At 34.1% G+C, this 17242-nt stretch overlaps 1 protein-coding gene across 1 annotated transcript in view; it reads left to right on the plus strand.

The window, feature by feature from the left end:
• The first annotated feature begins 310 nt into the window (after positions 1–310).
• LOC148954532 (putative methyltransferase-like protein 24) overlaps positions 311–17242 on the plus strand; it is a 42247-nt gene continuing 25315 nt past the window's right edge. The window contains exon 1 of the mRNA XM_089087133.1: positions 311–580. Within this exon, the coding sequence (XP_088943259.1) occupies positions 392–580 (189 nt within the window). The 5' untranslated portion in view covers positions 311–391. The remainder of the gene's footprint in view (positions 581–17242) is intronic.

Genomic DNA, 17242 nt, shown 5'->3' on the forward strand with positions numbered 1-17242 from the left:
ACCTGATTCTAGACAAGTACCGCCAATAATTTCTTTATGGGTTTCAATAATTAATCACCCCAACCATAATTTAAATTCATTGAAAATGCTATTTTATGAAAATACGAGCCTATTGATTTTAGTGCTAACTTGTGCACTCGGCTGTTAAAAGTAAAGATAATAATATAATTTTGTTCATGACAAGTTAAGAAAAAAAAGAAATATATAGGTGCTGCCAGCAAATACCAGCATAAACGGGTCCTGCATTCACTAGTATCATCTAGCAGACCTGTTTTTAGTTTAATCTAAGGTGTAAATAAAACTGTTCTAACCAGTTTCAAAATCATTACGATAATCCAAGTATTTGAAAATTTTTAGGTTCGTTCACCTTAAGGAACTTATTTAGTTTGAAATGTTCCTAAGAGAAAGCCGTGGATTTTTTTCATGGTTGATTATTCTAACCGTAGCTTGGTTGGAAATTATTATATTGTGGAAGATACTATATTCTGAAAACATTAAACATGATTCAGATAGTTGTGAAGAGGCCAAAAAGCGACCTTTTGGACATAGCGGGGGATTATCCGATTCGGCGGGACCGCTTGTAAGTAAAAGTTGTTTTTCTTCTTTCTGTAAAACCTATATCATTGCTGACTAAAACTCCCTTGCAAACATTGACTCAATTTCTTTTGGGCTATCTACTATCCTAATAACATCTATTTACGGCGATTATAAAACGTAGCTCTATCCTGATTTACAGCCAAAAATAAAGGAATGGATCCTGCTGCAGTTCGCTTTCTGTTCCTGTTTATTCCATCTCCTGCATATGTAACAGCTATTTTGAACTGTGATGGCTCTAAGCTGTCGCAATTGCGTCCCAGCCCCCTAATAGGGGCAGATATAGCCCTAGGAGATATACAGAAGTATGTTTTTTTTTCAGTGGGCTTTATTTGACATTTGAAAAACTGTTGATAAGATATAAGCACAAAAGATGGTGGAAATCCACAAAACCAGCGAACCTTTGTATATAGTCTCGACTCTGTACACTATATACTTGGCTATGTCCTCGACTATTTATACTTGGCTACGTTTGGCCTCATTAGGATGGACTTGGACAAGTTTTCGACAGCAATGACCGGAAAGAGCACTGAATGAAAAACCTAATGGCATTTTTCCTCTCTGATTTCTACCCTATGTCTTACCTTTATTTCTAAGTTCCACTGTCATATCATAGGCTATGTGTTTGACCATCCCCACTCCCCTCCACTGGGCACTAGGTATGTTTTGATAATTGGCCACCCATTTTGCTTTTCCACAAAGGGACTCATTCATAAGCAATGCAGCATAGCTATTAGTTTAGTGCTTGTATGGCAGTGTCTAGGTCTACAAAGCATGTGTCTACAGAGCTACAAAGAGTAAGTGTCTACAAAGCTACGAACACTTCCTGCAGAAAAATATCTTTTTTTTCAGTAAGTAAATAAATCAATAAAAAAAAGTTCATGGAAAATAAATAGTGAATTCAAAACTTAAAAGGAGCATAACTTTGTTTAAAAAGAAGCTTATAAAAAACGAGTGTATTTCAAATGAAAGTAAAGAGTGACAATAAACTAAAACGAACAGTAACACTTACCTGAACCATATGATCGTGGTTGTATAAGTATTATATAACCATATAATACTCCTGTACCAGATAATCGCTAGCGACGGGTTGGGGGGGATTATTTCTGTTTGTTATAAGTTTTAACAAAATTCCCCCCTTAGCCTCCTGTTTTGCTACAAAGAAGCTCATTACGACAATTATTACTGGCAACCCAGTTGAGCACCAAGTCGAACCTGAGCCTTAAACCTTAGCCTCAGCAATATTGTTCTCGTACTTAACACTAATCACTTTAATTTATTTATCTGGAATTATAGGCAGCACAATAGCGCAATAGAGCTGACTAAGTAAGGAGCGATAAGGTTTCAATGTATTATTTTTATTTTTTTTTTTTTCAAACTTTGGAGGGAAATCATTCGATTGGAAATTAAAAGGTCCGATGCCCTTTCTAAGAGTCAAAAGTGATTAAAGGGCAACAATCCCCCATCCTACGCCTATTTTCTATCCTCCCCCCAAAAGCATCTGATCAAAATTTTGGGATAGCAATTTGTACGAAAAAGATGAAAGGTCCTGTAACTATACCTCCGAGGATGACGTAACCCCCAAATCCCTTGAGGCAAGGGCTGTAAGTCATACAAGTTGCCCGTTGTTTACATATAGATTTTGTCAATGGGAAAAGGGGGCATGTTGGGGAGATGTTAAAGTAAATCAAAACACACTATCTGCATCCAGATTGTCACGAGGGCATATCAGCAAGATCCCAGGAATAGCTTAGAGTACTAAGTTGAATCTGTCAGGGGGTATTAAGGGGGTTATAAAACTAACCAAAAGACACTGTGTAAAAAGTACTACTGCTACTCCTACCCCTGCTATTATTACTACTGTTTCTGCCACTACTACTGGTACTGCTACTAATACTACAAATAATACTACTACTGTTACTACTACTATTACTGCTACCACTACTGCTTTTACTGCTACTACTACTACTAAGGCTAAGGGTATTAATGTGAAACTTTAAGAGAATGTTGAAATAAATCAAAACACAGTAAGGTTATGCAGGTTGTCAAAGGGCGTATCGGCAATATCTCAGGTTGGGGCATTAAATTGAAACTTTCAGGGCATGTTGAGGAGGATATTGAACTAATCAAAAGGCACTATGTACCTATTACTAATACTACTGATACTATTACTACTACTAATGCTACCATTACTACAACTACTACTATTTCTACCACTATTACTACTACTGCAGTAGTAATCAATGTTATACTTTGCTTAGACGTATAGGAATCTCCATACTATTTGCGGAGACATATAGGAATCTCCATGCTATTTTCCTAGACTATGTTCCGTCCTGTGCTATTTGGGTTATTGACTTACCAAGGCCAACCAGACAGGTTTCTGGTGGGTATAGTCTGGTTTGATGGGTATAGTCTGGTTTGGTGGATATAGTCTGGTTTGGTGGGTATTGTCTTGGTTTTTGAGTATAGTATGGTTTGGTGGTTAAAGTCTGATAATATGTGCATTGACTGTTTTTGTGGGTATAGTCGGGATAGGTTGTTGAAGATTGGTTTGTTTTAATTTGTCTGGTTTGGTTTTTCAAAGAGAGTGAGTATTACACTTTACTTTTTTTTTTTTTTTTTTTTTTTTTTTTAAATCGAAAAATATAGATTTTAAAATTTCGTATTTATGAATTTTTTTTATTTACATTTTTGCAAAAAGGGATAAGGAATTCGCAAATTGGACACTATGAACGATATTAATTAATGTTTTGAATAATAGGAGTGTGAATGATTCTAATTAGTGATTGGATTGTATGAAGGTGGAGAAAAAAAAGGATTAAACTGATTAGCAGTTAAGGTAACCCCTGAAGGGGATTGTTAACTCAGGTAATTTTTTATAAATTTGAAACAAAATCAGTCTATGAAAATGGCTAACGACGATAGAATGACATTGTGAGTTGACCTAGCTTTACCTCTCCGATGTGGTCTGTATAATGCACAAGTGATGTTTGAACAGTATTGTCAATTTAAAATAGGGGGTAACGTTTATAGGAAGATATTTCTACCGGTCCTATAGGAAGACATTTCTACCGGTCCTATAGGAAGATATTTCTACCGGTCCTATAGGAAGATATTTCTACCGGTCCTATAGGAAGTGATTTCTACCTGTCCTATAGGAAGACATTTCTAACGGTCCTATAGGAAGACATTTCTACCGGTCCTATAGGTAAACATTTCTAGCGGTCCTATAGGAAGACATTTCTACCGGTCCTATAGGAAGATATTTCTACCGGTCCTCCTTCCCCCATTTCTGAGAGCAGGGGGGGGAGAGTCAATTTCGGAAGGTAAAACAAAAAAAATCAGAATCGAAAATAAATGGAATCGGCCCGCAGAGGAAGGCACTTAGAACCTTAGGTCCCCAAGTTCACAGGGCAGGGGAGGGGGGTCAAATATGTAGGGGAAAATCGAAAAAGCACCTCCGCGAAAATAAATTGGATCAGTCTCAAGTGCAAGGCTCAGAGGTCCTTCGTTCCCCCATTTCTGAGCGCAGGGGAGGGGGGACAATTTTGGAGGGAAAACCGAAAATACTCAGAATCGAAAATAAACGGGATCTGCCTCAAGGGGAAGGCTCAGAAGCCCTTCGTTCCCCCATTTCTGAGGGCAGGGGAGGGGGGGGGGGTCAATTTTGGAGGAAAAATCAAAAAATGCTCAGAATCGAAAATAAATGGGATCTGCCTCAAGGGGAAGGCTCAGAGGCCCTTCGTTCCCCCATTTCTGAGGGCAAGTGAGGGGGGGTGAATTTTGGAGGGACAACAAAAAAAAAACAGAATCGAAAATAAATGGGATCTGCCTCAAGGGGAAGGCTCAGCGGCCCGTCGTTCCCCCATTTCTGAGCGCCGGGGAGGGGGGGGGTTAATTTTGGAGGGAAAACCAAAAATGCTCAGAATCGAAAATTAATGGGATCTGCCACACGGGCAAGGCTCAGTGGCCCCTCCTTCCCCCATTTCTGAGGGCTGGGGGGGGGAGGGGGGGTCAATTTTGGAGGGAAAACCAAAAATACTCAGAATCGAAAATGAATGGGATCTGCCTCATGGGCAAGGCTCAGAGGCCCCTCCCCCCCATTTTTTTAAAATAATTTTTGAATTTTTTTAACATGGCGTTTTTTTAACTTTTTTACGTATCTTAAAATGACATGAAATATGCTTACGGCTCTACCAATCGTACTCTGTGCTTGTTCATAGACACGACGCGGCTTTCCCACTGGTACTCTATGGCAGGTTATCGACACTACATAGTATATTGCATGCATTAAATCAGTAGTTTTTATGCAGTGGAAGGATAAACACACAAGTCATATCTGTAAAAAAGTGAAGATGTATTATTTGACGAAAGTATGTGCAAATGATAAAATAATCGTAATGTTGAATACTGACAAGAAGAAATACCTGAACTATGAAACGAGTGCAAGTGGTAACACTATTAGAAATGTATGCATGTGTTGTCATGGCAGCGAGAAGTTAGATTTCTTTGGAGTACACAAGAATTTCAATCGTGTAAACGGTGGATATGCGAGATTAACATTACCAGAGAAATTAGTGCTCAAAGAGTATGCAAATTTAAAAATAATTGTCGATGATCGAGGACAACTCCTTGCTACTGTTGCTGGTAACACATTACCTGTTGATACATCCTATCATCATCTTTCCGGTATTAGTATTTTAAAGAGAACAAGAAGAAGACAAGCTTTCTCCTGCAATAAAATCATTAATCATATCTTTTGAATATGCCAGAACTGCTATCTATGTAAATATAATGTGACAATAGACAGTGAAATCGCAGGCAGAATAAAAAGGACATTAGCAGACAATATCATCAATGAATATAAAGATGAATTGACGGAAAGTGATGCGCAAGTGTACTAATAATGTATAATAATGTATTTAACATATTTTTATATTAATATTCTACATGTCGTTATTTCCTTAAAAATATCTTATGCATTATTTTGTTAAGTTTTCATTATTTTTAGGGTATGCTAGAACGTCAAACGTTCAGAATATCTATTAAAAAGGTCAGAGATGTAAGAAAAAGAATTTTTAGAGATAAAGATACTACTAGCAGGCTCAATTTGTCAAAGAAGATAGAAAAGTTCAAGTTCTCTTTTGGATTTTACCAAAGAACATAATTCAATTCTAATTTCACCAGAGAAAATAAAAAGCTTCCACTTCAGTTTTAAGTTCACCAAGACATGAAAAATTTAAAGTTCACTTCTAAATTTTTCCGTAGAAGACAGGAAAAGTTATACTATGATTGTGATTATTTTCCATGAAGATAAAAAGTTTCACTTTAATTCCAAATTTTCTTAAATTTAATTCTGACCTTTCTCAAAGAGTCAAATTTAAAGTTATGTTCCAAATATTTTTCCGGAAGAAGAAAAGTTCAACTTCGATTCTGAATTTTCTCAATGAAAATGAAATAAGTTATTGATCAATTCTATTTTCCCAAAATAATATAAAAAGTTTCCACTTCAATTCAGATTTTTCTCAAACAGATGAAAGAATTTTAAACACTGTTCCAAATTTTTCATAGAAGATAGAAAAGTTCAAGTTCTCTTCTGAATTTTACCAAAGAACACAATTCAATTCTAATTTCTCCAGAGAAAATAAAAAGCTTCCTCTTCAGTTTTAAGTTCACCAAGACATAAAAAATTTAAAGTTCAGTTCTAAATTTTTCCATAGAAGATATTAAAAGTTATACTATGATTGTGATTATTTTCGATGAAGATAAAAAGTTTCACTTTAATTCTAAATTTTCTTAAATTCAGTTCCGACTTTTCTCAAAGAGATAAAAAAATTTTTAAGTTCTGTTCCAAATATTTTCTCGGAATAAGAAAAGTCCAAAGACATAAAAATTTAAAGTTCACTTCTAAATTTTTCCGTAGAAGATAGGAAAAGTTATACTATGATTGTGATTATTTTCCATGAAGATAAAAAGTTTCACTTTAATTCTAAATTTTCTTAAATTCAATTCCGACCTTTCTCAAGGAGAGGAAAAAATTTAAAGTTCTTTTCCAAATATTTTTCCGGAAGAAGAAAAGTTCAATTTCGATTCTGAATTTTCTCAATGAAAATTAAATAATTTATTGATCAATTCTTTTTCCTAAAATAATATAAGATTTTACACTTCAATTCAGATTTTTCTCAAAAAGATGAAAAAATTTAAAATACTGTTCCAAATTTTTCATAGAAGATAGAAAAGTTCAAGTTCTCTTCTGAATTTTACCAAAGAACATAATTCAATTCTAATTTATCCAGAGAAAATAAAAAGCTTCCACTTCAGTTTTAAGTTCACCAAGACATGAAAAATTTAAAGTTCACTTCTAAATTTTTCCGTAGAAGATAGGAAAAGTTATACTATGATAGTGATTATTTTCCATAAAGATAAAAAGTTTCACTTTAATTCTAAATTTTCTTAAATTCAGTTCCAACTTTTCTCAATGAGACGCAAAAATTTAAACTTCTGTTCCAAATATTTTCTCAGAGGAAGAAAAGTTCAACTTCAATTCTGAATTTTCTTAATGAAAATAAAATAAGTTATTGATCAATTCTATTTTCCTAAAATAATATAAAAAGTTTTCACTTCAGTTCAGATTTTTCTCAAAGAGAGGAAAAAATTTAAAATATGTTCCAATTTTTTCAAAGAAGATAAAAAAGTTCAAGTTCTCTTCTGAATTTTACCAAAGAACACAATTCAGTTCTAATTTCTCCAGAGAAAATAAAAAGCTTCCACTGATTATTTTCCATGAAGATAGGAAAAGTTGTACTTTGATCGTGAATATTCAAGTTCTCTTCTGAAATTTACCAAAGAACACAATTCAATTCTAATTTCTCCAGAGAAAATAAAAAGCTTCCACTTAACTTTTAAGTTATCCAAGACATAAAAAATTTAAAGTTCAGTTCTAAATTTTACCATAGAAGATATGAAAAGTTATACTATGATTGTGATTATTTTCCATGAAGATAAAAAGTTTCACTTTAATTCTAAATTTTCTTAAATTCAGTTCCGACTTTTCACATAGAGATGAAAAAATTTAAAGTTCTGTTCCAAATTTTTCATAGAAGATAGGAAAAGTTATACTTTGATCGTGAAGATTTTAAATATTCAAGTTCTATTCTGAATTTTACCAAAGAACACAATTCGATTCTAATTTTCTCCAGAGAAAATAAAAGGCTTCCACTTCAGTTTTAAGTTCACCAAGACATAAAAAATTTAAAGTTCAGTTCTAAATTTTTCTGTAGAAGATAGGACAAGTTATACTATGATCGTGATTATTTTCCATGAAGAAAAAAAGTTTCACTTTAATTCTAAATTTTCTTAAATTCAGTTCCGACTTTTCTCAAAGAGATGAAAAAATTTAGAAATTCTGTTCCAAATATTTTACCGGAAGAAGAAAAGTTCAAGTTCTCTTCTGAATTTTATCAAAGAACACAATTCAATTCTAATTTCTCCAGAGAAAATAAAAGGCTTCCACTTCAGTTTTAAGTTCACTAAGACATAAAAAATTCAAAGTTCAGTTCTAAATTTTTTCCTTAGAAGATAGGAAAAGTTATACTATGATTGTGATCATTTTCTATGAAGACTAAAAGTTTCACTTTAATTCTAAATTTTCTTTAATTCTGTTCCAACCTTCCTCAAAGAGATGAAAAAATTTAAAGTTCTGTTCCAAATATTTCCCCGGAAGAAGAAAAGTTCAACTTCGACTAGAGACGACATACATAGAGGGACAACACACACACACACACACACAGAAAGATGACAAACACACAGAGACAACACACACAAAGAGACGACACACACATAATGAAACTGAATTACAATAGGAATATGGTCAGGAATTGTTTACAAGTCAAGTTGGCCGAGTGGTTAAGGCGCTAGACTCAAGCTCTGGTGTCCATACGGGGTCGTGGGTTCGAACCCCAAACCAAAAAAAATGTTTCTTATGTACTTTTTTTTTTCATCATGTCTTGTGATTTCACTAAATAACTTCCGTAAAAGGATTTATGCAGAACCTAAATTGTTAGGGCCTTTAATAGATTAAATAAAAAAAAACTACAAAAGTGCAAAATGTTCAAATTCTCTTCTGAATTTTCTTAAAGAAGAGAAAAAAGTTAGCTTAATTCTGAACTTTACCAATGAAACTGAATTACAATATGAATATGATCAAGAATTGTTTACAAGTCAGGTTGGCCGAGTGGCTAAGGCGCTAGATTTAGGATCTGATCCCCATACGGGGTCGTGGGTTCGAGCCCCACACCTGACAATTTTTTTCTTATTCTAAATCTTTGGAAACAGCCTCTATTTCTGACCGTTTAAGTTTTGATGTTAGTGTTGTCAGTCAAAAGCTATGAGCTTGAGAAAAGAGCTTGAGAAAATTGCCTGATTATCGAAAAATGGGGAAACACCCTCCAAAAGTCGACAGGAATGCCCCCCTCCGGCGCGCCGTAGGAGGGCATTCCTGTGTAACAATCGCTTTCTTGAATTTGCTTCCTGGACACAATACAGATATTTAATTCAAGAAATCATGATAAAATCGTAAATAAGTAATAAACTCTTTATTGTTTTCACCTATTGGATACACAATACGGAAATTTCATTCAAGAAATTATGAAGAAATTGTAAATAGGTAACAAACTCTTTCTTGAAGTCACCTCTTGTATAGACAATTCAGAAGGTTCATTCAAGAAATTATGAAAAAATTGTAAGTAAATAACAATTTGTCTGTGTGTGTGTAAGGCAGAGAAATTTCCTCACAAATTCCACTATTTGATGCCCCCCTCCACCCCACCGCAGCGGCCCCCCTACCCCCCCCCCCCCCCGCGGCGTTCCCGCCCCCGATGTTTGCTAGAATTCTTTAAGAATGACCCATGAATCACAAAAACCGTTTAATTAGAATAAATAGCTCTTTTGAAAGTACTAAAAACACTTTAGCATAAAGAGCGAGGTATTGACTAGGGGGCGAACACCGCCGATGTCTCTGATTGGCTCCTAAAAAATTGTAAATTCCACTATTTAATGCCCCCCTCTGGCAAAACTCTTTCTTGAAGTCACCTCCTATAAAGACACTGAATTTACACCACGACGGTGCATCCACAGTGAGAGAGACATTGACCGTTGACATAACATTGATACATTTTTTATAGTTAATTTAGCCGAGGTTACGGGCACGCACGTAACCTCGTCTAAATTAACCTTCGGTGGGGTGGAGGGGGGGGGGCATTAAATAGTGGAATTTGTGAGGAAATTTTTCTGCCTTGCACACACACTGACACATTGTTACTTACTTACAATTTTTTTATAATTTCTTGAATGAACTTTCTGATTTATGTATACAAGAGCTGACTTCAAGAAAGAGTTTGTTACCTATTTACAATTTCTTACTAATTTCTTGAATGAAATTTCCGTATTGTGTATCCAATAGCTGAAAACAATAAAGAGTTTATTACTTACTTACGATTTTATCATGATTTCTTGAATTAAATATCTGTATTGTGTCCAGGAAGCGAATTCAAGAAAGCGATTGTTACACAGGAATGCCCCCCTACGGCGCGCCGGAGGGGGGTATTCCCGTCGACTTTTGGAGGGTGTTTCACCAATTTTCTATAATTAGGTAATTTTCTCAAGCTCTTTTCTCAATCTCGTATATGTTGACTGACAACACTAACATCAAAACTTAAACGGTCAGAAATAGAGGATGTTTCCAAAGATTTAGAATAAGAAAAAAATTGTCAGGTGTGGGGCTCGAACCCACGACCCCGTATGGGGACCAGATCCTAAGTCTAGCGTCTTAACCACTCGGCCAGCCTGACTTATAAACAGTTCTTGATCATATTCATATTGTAATTCAGTTTAATTGGTAAAGTTCAGAATTGAGCTAACTTTTTTCTCTTCTTTAAGAGAATTCAGAAGAAAATTTGAACATGTTGGACTTTTCTAGTTTTTTTTATTTAATCTATTAAAGGCTCTAACAATTTAGGTTCTGCATAAATCCTTTTACAGAAGTTATTTAGTGAAATCACAAGACATGATGAAATAAAAAAAAGTACATAATAAAAAAATTGTCAGGTGTGGGGTTCGAACCCACGACCCTGTATGGGGACCAGATCTTGAGTCTAGTGCCTTAACCACTCGGCCAACCTGACGTGTAAACAATTCCTGATCATATTCATATTGTAATACAGTTTCATTCTGTGTGTGTCGTCTCTTTGTGTGTGTTGTCTCTGTGTGTTTGTCGTCTCTCTCTGTGTGTGTGTGTGTGTGTGTGTGTTGTCCCTCTATGTGTGTCGTCTCTAATCGAAGTTGAACTTTTCTTCTTCCGGGGAAATATTTGGAACAGAACTTTAAATTTTTTCATCTCTTTGAGGAAGGTTGGAACAGAATTAAAGAAAATTTAGAATTAAAGTGAAACTTTTTATCTTCATAGAAAATTATCACAATCATAGTATAACTTTTCCTATCTTCTAAGGAAAAAATTTAGAACTGAACTTTAAATTTTTTATGTCTTGGTGAACTTAAAACTGAAGTGGAAGCCTTTTATTTTCTCTGGAGAAATTAGAATTGAATTGTGTTCTTTGGTAAAATTCAGAAGAGAATTTGAACTTTTCTTCTTCCGGGAAAATATTTGGAACAGAACTTCTAAATTTATTCATCTCTTTAAGAAAAGTCGGAACTGAATTTAAGAAAATTTAGAATTAAAGTGAAACTTTTTTTATCTTCATATAAAATAATCACAATCATAGTATAACTTTTCCTATCTTCTACGGAAAAATTTAGAACTGAACTTTAAATTTGTTATGTCTTGCTGAACTTAAAACTGAAGTGGAAGCTTTTTATTTTCTCTGGAGAAATTAGAATTGAATTATGTTCTTTGGTAAAATTCAGAAGAGAACTTGAATATTCACAATCTTCATGATCAAAGTATAACTTTTCCTATCTTCTAAGAAAAATTTGGAATAGTACTTTAAATTTTTTCATCTCTATGTGAAAAGTCGGAACTGAATTTAAGAAAATTTAGAATTAAAGTGAAACTTTTTATCTTCATGGAAAATAATCAGAATCATAGTATAACTTTTCCTATCTTCTACGGTAAAATTCAGAACTGAACTTTAAATTTTTTATGTCTTGGTGAACTTAAAACTGAAGTGGAAGCTTCAGTGGAAGCCTCCGGCACGCCGGAGGGGGGCATTCCTGTCGACTTTTGGAGGGTGTTTCCCCATTTTTCGATAATCAGGCAATTTTCTCAAGCTCTTTTCTCAAGCTCATAGCTTTTGACTGACAACACTAACATCAAAACTTAAACGGTCAGAAATAGAGGATGTTTCCAAAGATTTAGAATAAGAAAAAAAATTGTCAGGTGTGGGGTTCGAACCCACGACCCCGTATGGGGATCAGATCCTAAATCTAGCGCCTTAGCCACTCGGCCAACCTGACTTATAAACAATTCCTGATCATATTCATATTGTAATTCAGTTTCATTGGTAAAGTTCAGAATTGAGCTAACTTTTTTCTCTTCTTTAAGAAAATTCAGAAGAGAATTTGAACATTTTGCACTTTTGTAGTTTTTTTTTTATTTAATCTATTAAAGGCCCTAACAATTTAGGTTCTGCATAAATCCTTTTACGGAAGTTATTTAGTGAAATCACAAGACATGATGAAAAAAAAAGTACATAAGAAAAAAATTGTCAGGTGTGGGGTTGCAACCCATGACCCCGTATGGGCATCAGATCTTGAGTCTAGTGCCTTAATCACTCGGCCTACCTGACTTATAAACAATTCCTGATCATATTCATATTGTAATTCAGTTTCATTCTGTGTGTGGCATCTTTGTGTGTGTGTTGTCCCTGTGTGTTTTTCGTCTTTGTGTGTGTGTGTGTTGTCCCTCTATGTATGTCGTCTCTAATCGAAGTTGAACTTTTCTTCTTCCAGGGAAATATTAGGAACAGAACTTTAAATTTTTTCATCTCTTTGAGGAACGTTGGAACAGAATTAAAGAAAATTTAGAATTAAAGTGAAACTTTTTATCTTCATAGAAAATGATCACAATCATAGTATAACTTTTCCTATCTTCTACGGAAAAATTTAGAACTGAAATTTAAATTTTTTATGTCTTGGTGAACTTAAAACTGAAGTGGAAGCCTTTTATTTTCTCTGGAGAAATTAGAATTGAATTATGTTCTTTGGTAAAATTCAGAAGAGAACTTGAATATTTAAAATCTTCACGATCAAAGTATAACTTTTCCTATCTTCTATGAAAAATTTGGAACAGAACTTTAAATTTTTTCATCTCTATGTGAAAAGTCGGAACTGAATTTAAGAAAATTTAGAATTAAAGTGAAACTTTTTATCTTCATGGAAAATAATCAGAATCATAGTATAACTTTTCCTATCTTCTACGGTAAAATTCAGAACTGAACTTTAAATTTTTTATGTCTTGGTGAACTTAAAACTGAAGTGGAAGCTTTTTATTTTCTCTGGAGAAATTAGAATTGCATTATGTTCTTTGGTCAAATTCAGGAGAGAACCTGAACATTCAAGATCAAAGTATAACTTTTTCTATCTTCATGGAAAATAATCAGTGGAAGCTTTTTATTTTCTCTGGTGAAATTAGAATTGAACTTTATTTTTTGGTAAAATTCAAAAGAAAACTTGAACTTTTCTATCTTCTACGAAAAATTTGAAACAGCATTTTAAATTTTTTCATCTGTTTGAGAAAAATCTGAACTGAAGTGGAAACTTTTTATATTATTTTGGGAAAATAGAATCGATCAATGATTAATTTAATGTTCTTTGAGAAAAATTCCGAATTTTAATTGAAATGTTCGTCTTGTGAGGAAATATTTGTACGAGAACTTTAAATCTTTTATATTAGTGAAAAAAGATGGACCTGAATTTAAGAAACTGTTGACAGAACGTGATTCTTTTTATCTTCATGGTAAATAATCACAATCATAGTATAACTTTTCCTATCTTCTACGGAAAAATTTGGAAGTGAACTTTAAGTTTTTTATGTCTTGTTGAACTTAAAACTGAAGTGGAAGCTTTTTATTTTCTCTGGATAAATTAGAATTGAATTATTTTCTTTGGTAAAATTAAGAAGAGAACTTGAACTTTTCTATCTTCTATGAAAAATTTAGAACAGTATTTAAAATTTTTTCATCTCTTTGAGAAAAATCTGAATTGAACGGTAAAATCTTATACTATTTGATGAAAATAGAATTGATCAATAACTTATTTCATTTTCATAGAGAAAATTCAGAATCGAAATTGAACTTTTCTTCTTCTGGAAAAATATTTGGAACTTAACTTTAAATTTTTTAATCTCTTTGAGAAAGGTCGGAATTGAATTTAAGAAAATTTAGAATTAAAGTGAAACTTTTTATCTTCATTGAAAATAATCACAATCATAGTATAACTTTTCCTATCTTTTACGGAAAAATTTAGAAGTGAACTTTAAATTTTTATGTATTTTACCTTATCTTTTTCCAACAAAATATTTAGAACGACACTTAAAATTTTTTTATCTCTTCGAAAAAAGTTGGAACTGAATTTAAGAGAATTAAGAGTTAAAGTGAAACTTTTTATGTTCATGGAAAATAATCACATTCACAGTATAATTTTAACTATCTTCTATGGACAAATTTAGAACTGAACTTTAAATTTTTTATGTCTTGGTGAACTTAAAACTGAAGAGGACGCTTTTTATTTTCTCTGGAGAAATTAGAATTGAATTTTGTTATTTGGTAAAATTCAGAAGAGAACTTGAACTTTTCTATCTTCTATGAAAAATTTGGAAGAGTATTTTAGTTTTTTTCATCTCTTTGAGAAAAATCTGAATTGAAGTGGAAACTTTTTATATTATTTTGGGAAAATAGAATTGATCAATAACTTATTTCATTTTCATTGAGTATATTCTGGATCGAAGTTGAACTTTTCTTCTTCAAGGAAAATATTTAAAACTGAACTTTAAATTTGAATCTTTGAGAAAGGTCGGAATTGAATTTAATAAAATTTTGAATTAAAGTGAAACTTTTTATCTTCATGGGAAATAATCATAATCATAGTGTAACTTTTCCTATCTTCTATGGAAAAATTTAGAAGTGAAATTTAAATTTTTTATGTCTTGGTGAACTTGAAACTGAAGTGGAAGCTTTTTATTTTATTTGGTGAAATTAGAATCTAAATGTGTTCTATGGTGAAATTCAAAAAAGAACTTGAACGTTTCTATCCTCTAAGAAACATTGAGCCTGTTAGTAGTACCTTTATCACTAAAAATTCTTTTTCTTACATATCTGACCTTTTCAATAGATCTTCTGAGCGTTTGATGTTCTAGCATACCCTAAAAATAATGAAAACTTAACAAAATAATGCATAAGATATTTTTAAGGAAATAACGACATGTAGAATATTAATATAAAAATATGTTAAATACATTATTATACATTATTAGTACACTTGCGCTTCACTTTCCGACAATTCATCTTTATATTCATTGATGGTATTTTCTACTAACGTCCTTTTTATTCTGTCTGCGATTTCACTGTCTATTGTCACATTGTTTTTACATAGATAGCAGTACTGTCACATTCACAAGATATGATTAATGACATTAGTGCAGGAGTATGCCTGTCTTCTACTTCTCCTCTCTAAAATACTAATATTAGAAAGATGATGATAGAATGTATCAACAAGTAATGTGTTACCGGCAACAGTAGCAAGGAGTTGTCCCCGATCATCGACAATTATTTTTAAATTTGCATACTCTTTGAGCACTAATTTCTCTGGTAATGTTACTCTCGCATATCCACCGTTTACCCGATTGAAATTCTTGGGTACTCCAAAGAAATCTAACTTCTCGCTGCCATGACAACACATGCATACATTTCCAATAGTGTTACCACTTGCGCTCGTTTCATAGTTCAGGTATTTCTCCTTGTCAGCATTCAACAAGACGATGATTTTATCATGTGCACATACTTTCGTCAAATAATTCATCTTCACTTTTTTACAGATATGAATTGTGTGTTTATCCTTCCACTGCGTAAAAAATACTGATTTAATGCACGCAATAAACTAGGTAGTGTCGATAACCTGCCATAGAGTACCAGTGGGAAAGCCACGTCTTGTCTATGAACAAGCACAGAGTGCGATTGGTAGAGCCGTAAGCATATTTCATGTCATTTTAAGATACGTAAAAAAGTAAAAAAAACGCCATAGTAAAAAAATTCAAAAATTATTTTAAAAAAATGGGGGGGGGGGAGGGGCCTCTGAGCCTTGCCCTTGAGGCAGATCCCATTTATTTTCGATTCTGAGTATTTTTGGTTTTCCCGCCAAAATTGACCCTCCCTCCCCGGCCCTCAGAAATGGTGGAAGGAGGGGCCTCTGAGCCTTGCCCTTGTGGCAGATTCCATTTATTTTCGATTCTGAGCATTTTTGGTTTTCCCTCCAAAATTGACCCCCCCTCCCCTGCTCTCAGAAATGGGGGAACGAAGGGCCTCTGAGCCTTCCCCTTGAGACAGATCCCTTTTATTTTCGATTCTGTTTTTTTTTGGTTTTCCCTCAAAAATTTACCCCCCCCCCCTCTCCTGCCCTCAGAAATGGGGGAAAGAAGGGCCTCTGAGCCTTGCCCTTGAGGCAGATCCCATTTTTTTTCGATTCTGAGTATTTTTTGATTTTTCCTCAAAAATTTACCCGCCCCTCCCCTGCCCTCAGAAATGGGGGAACGACTGGCCTCTGAGCCTTCCCCTTGAGGCAGAACCCGTTTAATTTTGATTCTGAGTATTTTTGGTTTTCCCACAAAAATTGACTCCCCCCTGCCCTCAGAAATGGGGGAACGAAGGGCCTCTGAGCCTTGCCCTTGAGGCAGATCCCATTTATTTTCGATTCTGAGTATTTATGGTTTTCCCTCCAAAATTGAGCCCCCCCTCCCCAGCCCTCAGTAAAGGGGGAACGACGGGCCACTGAGCCTTCCCCTTGAGGCCGATCCCCTTTATTTTCGATTCTGAGCATTTTTGTTTTTCCCTCCAAAATTGACTCCCCCCCTCCCCTGCTCTCAGAAATGGAGGAAGGAGGACCGGTAGAAATATCTTCCTATAGGACCGGTAGAAATGTCTTCCTATAGGACCGGTAGAAATGTCTTCCTATAGGACCGGTAGAAATGTCTTCCTATAGGACCGGTAGAAATGTCTTCCTATAGGACCGGTAGAAATGTCTTCCTATAGGACCGGTAGAAATATCTTCCTATAGGACCGGTAGAAATGTCTTGCTATAGCACCGGTAGAAATGACTTCCTATAGGACCGGTAGAAATATCTTCCTATAAACGTTAGACCCTATTTTAAATTGACAATACTGTTCAAACATCACTTTTGTATTATACAGACCACATCGGAGAGGTAAAGCTAGGCCAACTCACAATTCCATTCTATAGTCGTTAGCCATTTTCATAGACTGATGTTTTTTCAAATTTATAACAAATTACCTGAGTTAACAATCCTCTTCAGGGATTACCTTAACTTCTAATCATTTTAATACTTTTTTTTTCTCCACCTTCATACAGTCCAATAACTAATTAGAATCATTCACACTCCTATTATTCAAAAACATTAATT

This window comes from Artemia sp. Qi Xiang Cuo, chromosome 3 (genome assembly GCF_049724085.1).
Source record: "Artemia sp. Qi Xiang Cuo chromosome 3, ASM4972408v1, whole genome shotgun sequence".
Classification (NCBI taxonomy): Eukaryota; Metazoa; Arthropoda; class Branchiopoda; order Anostraca; family Artemiidae; genus Artemia; species Artemia sp. Qi Xiang Cuo.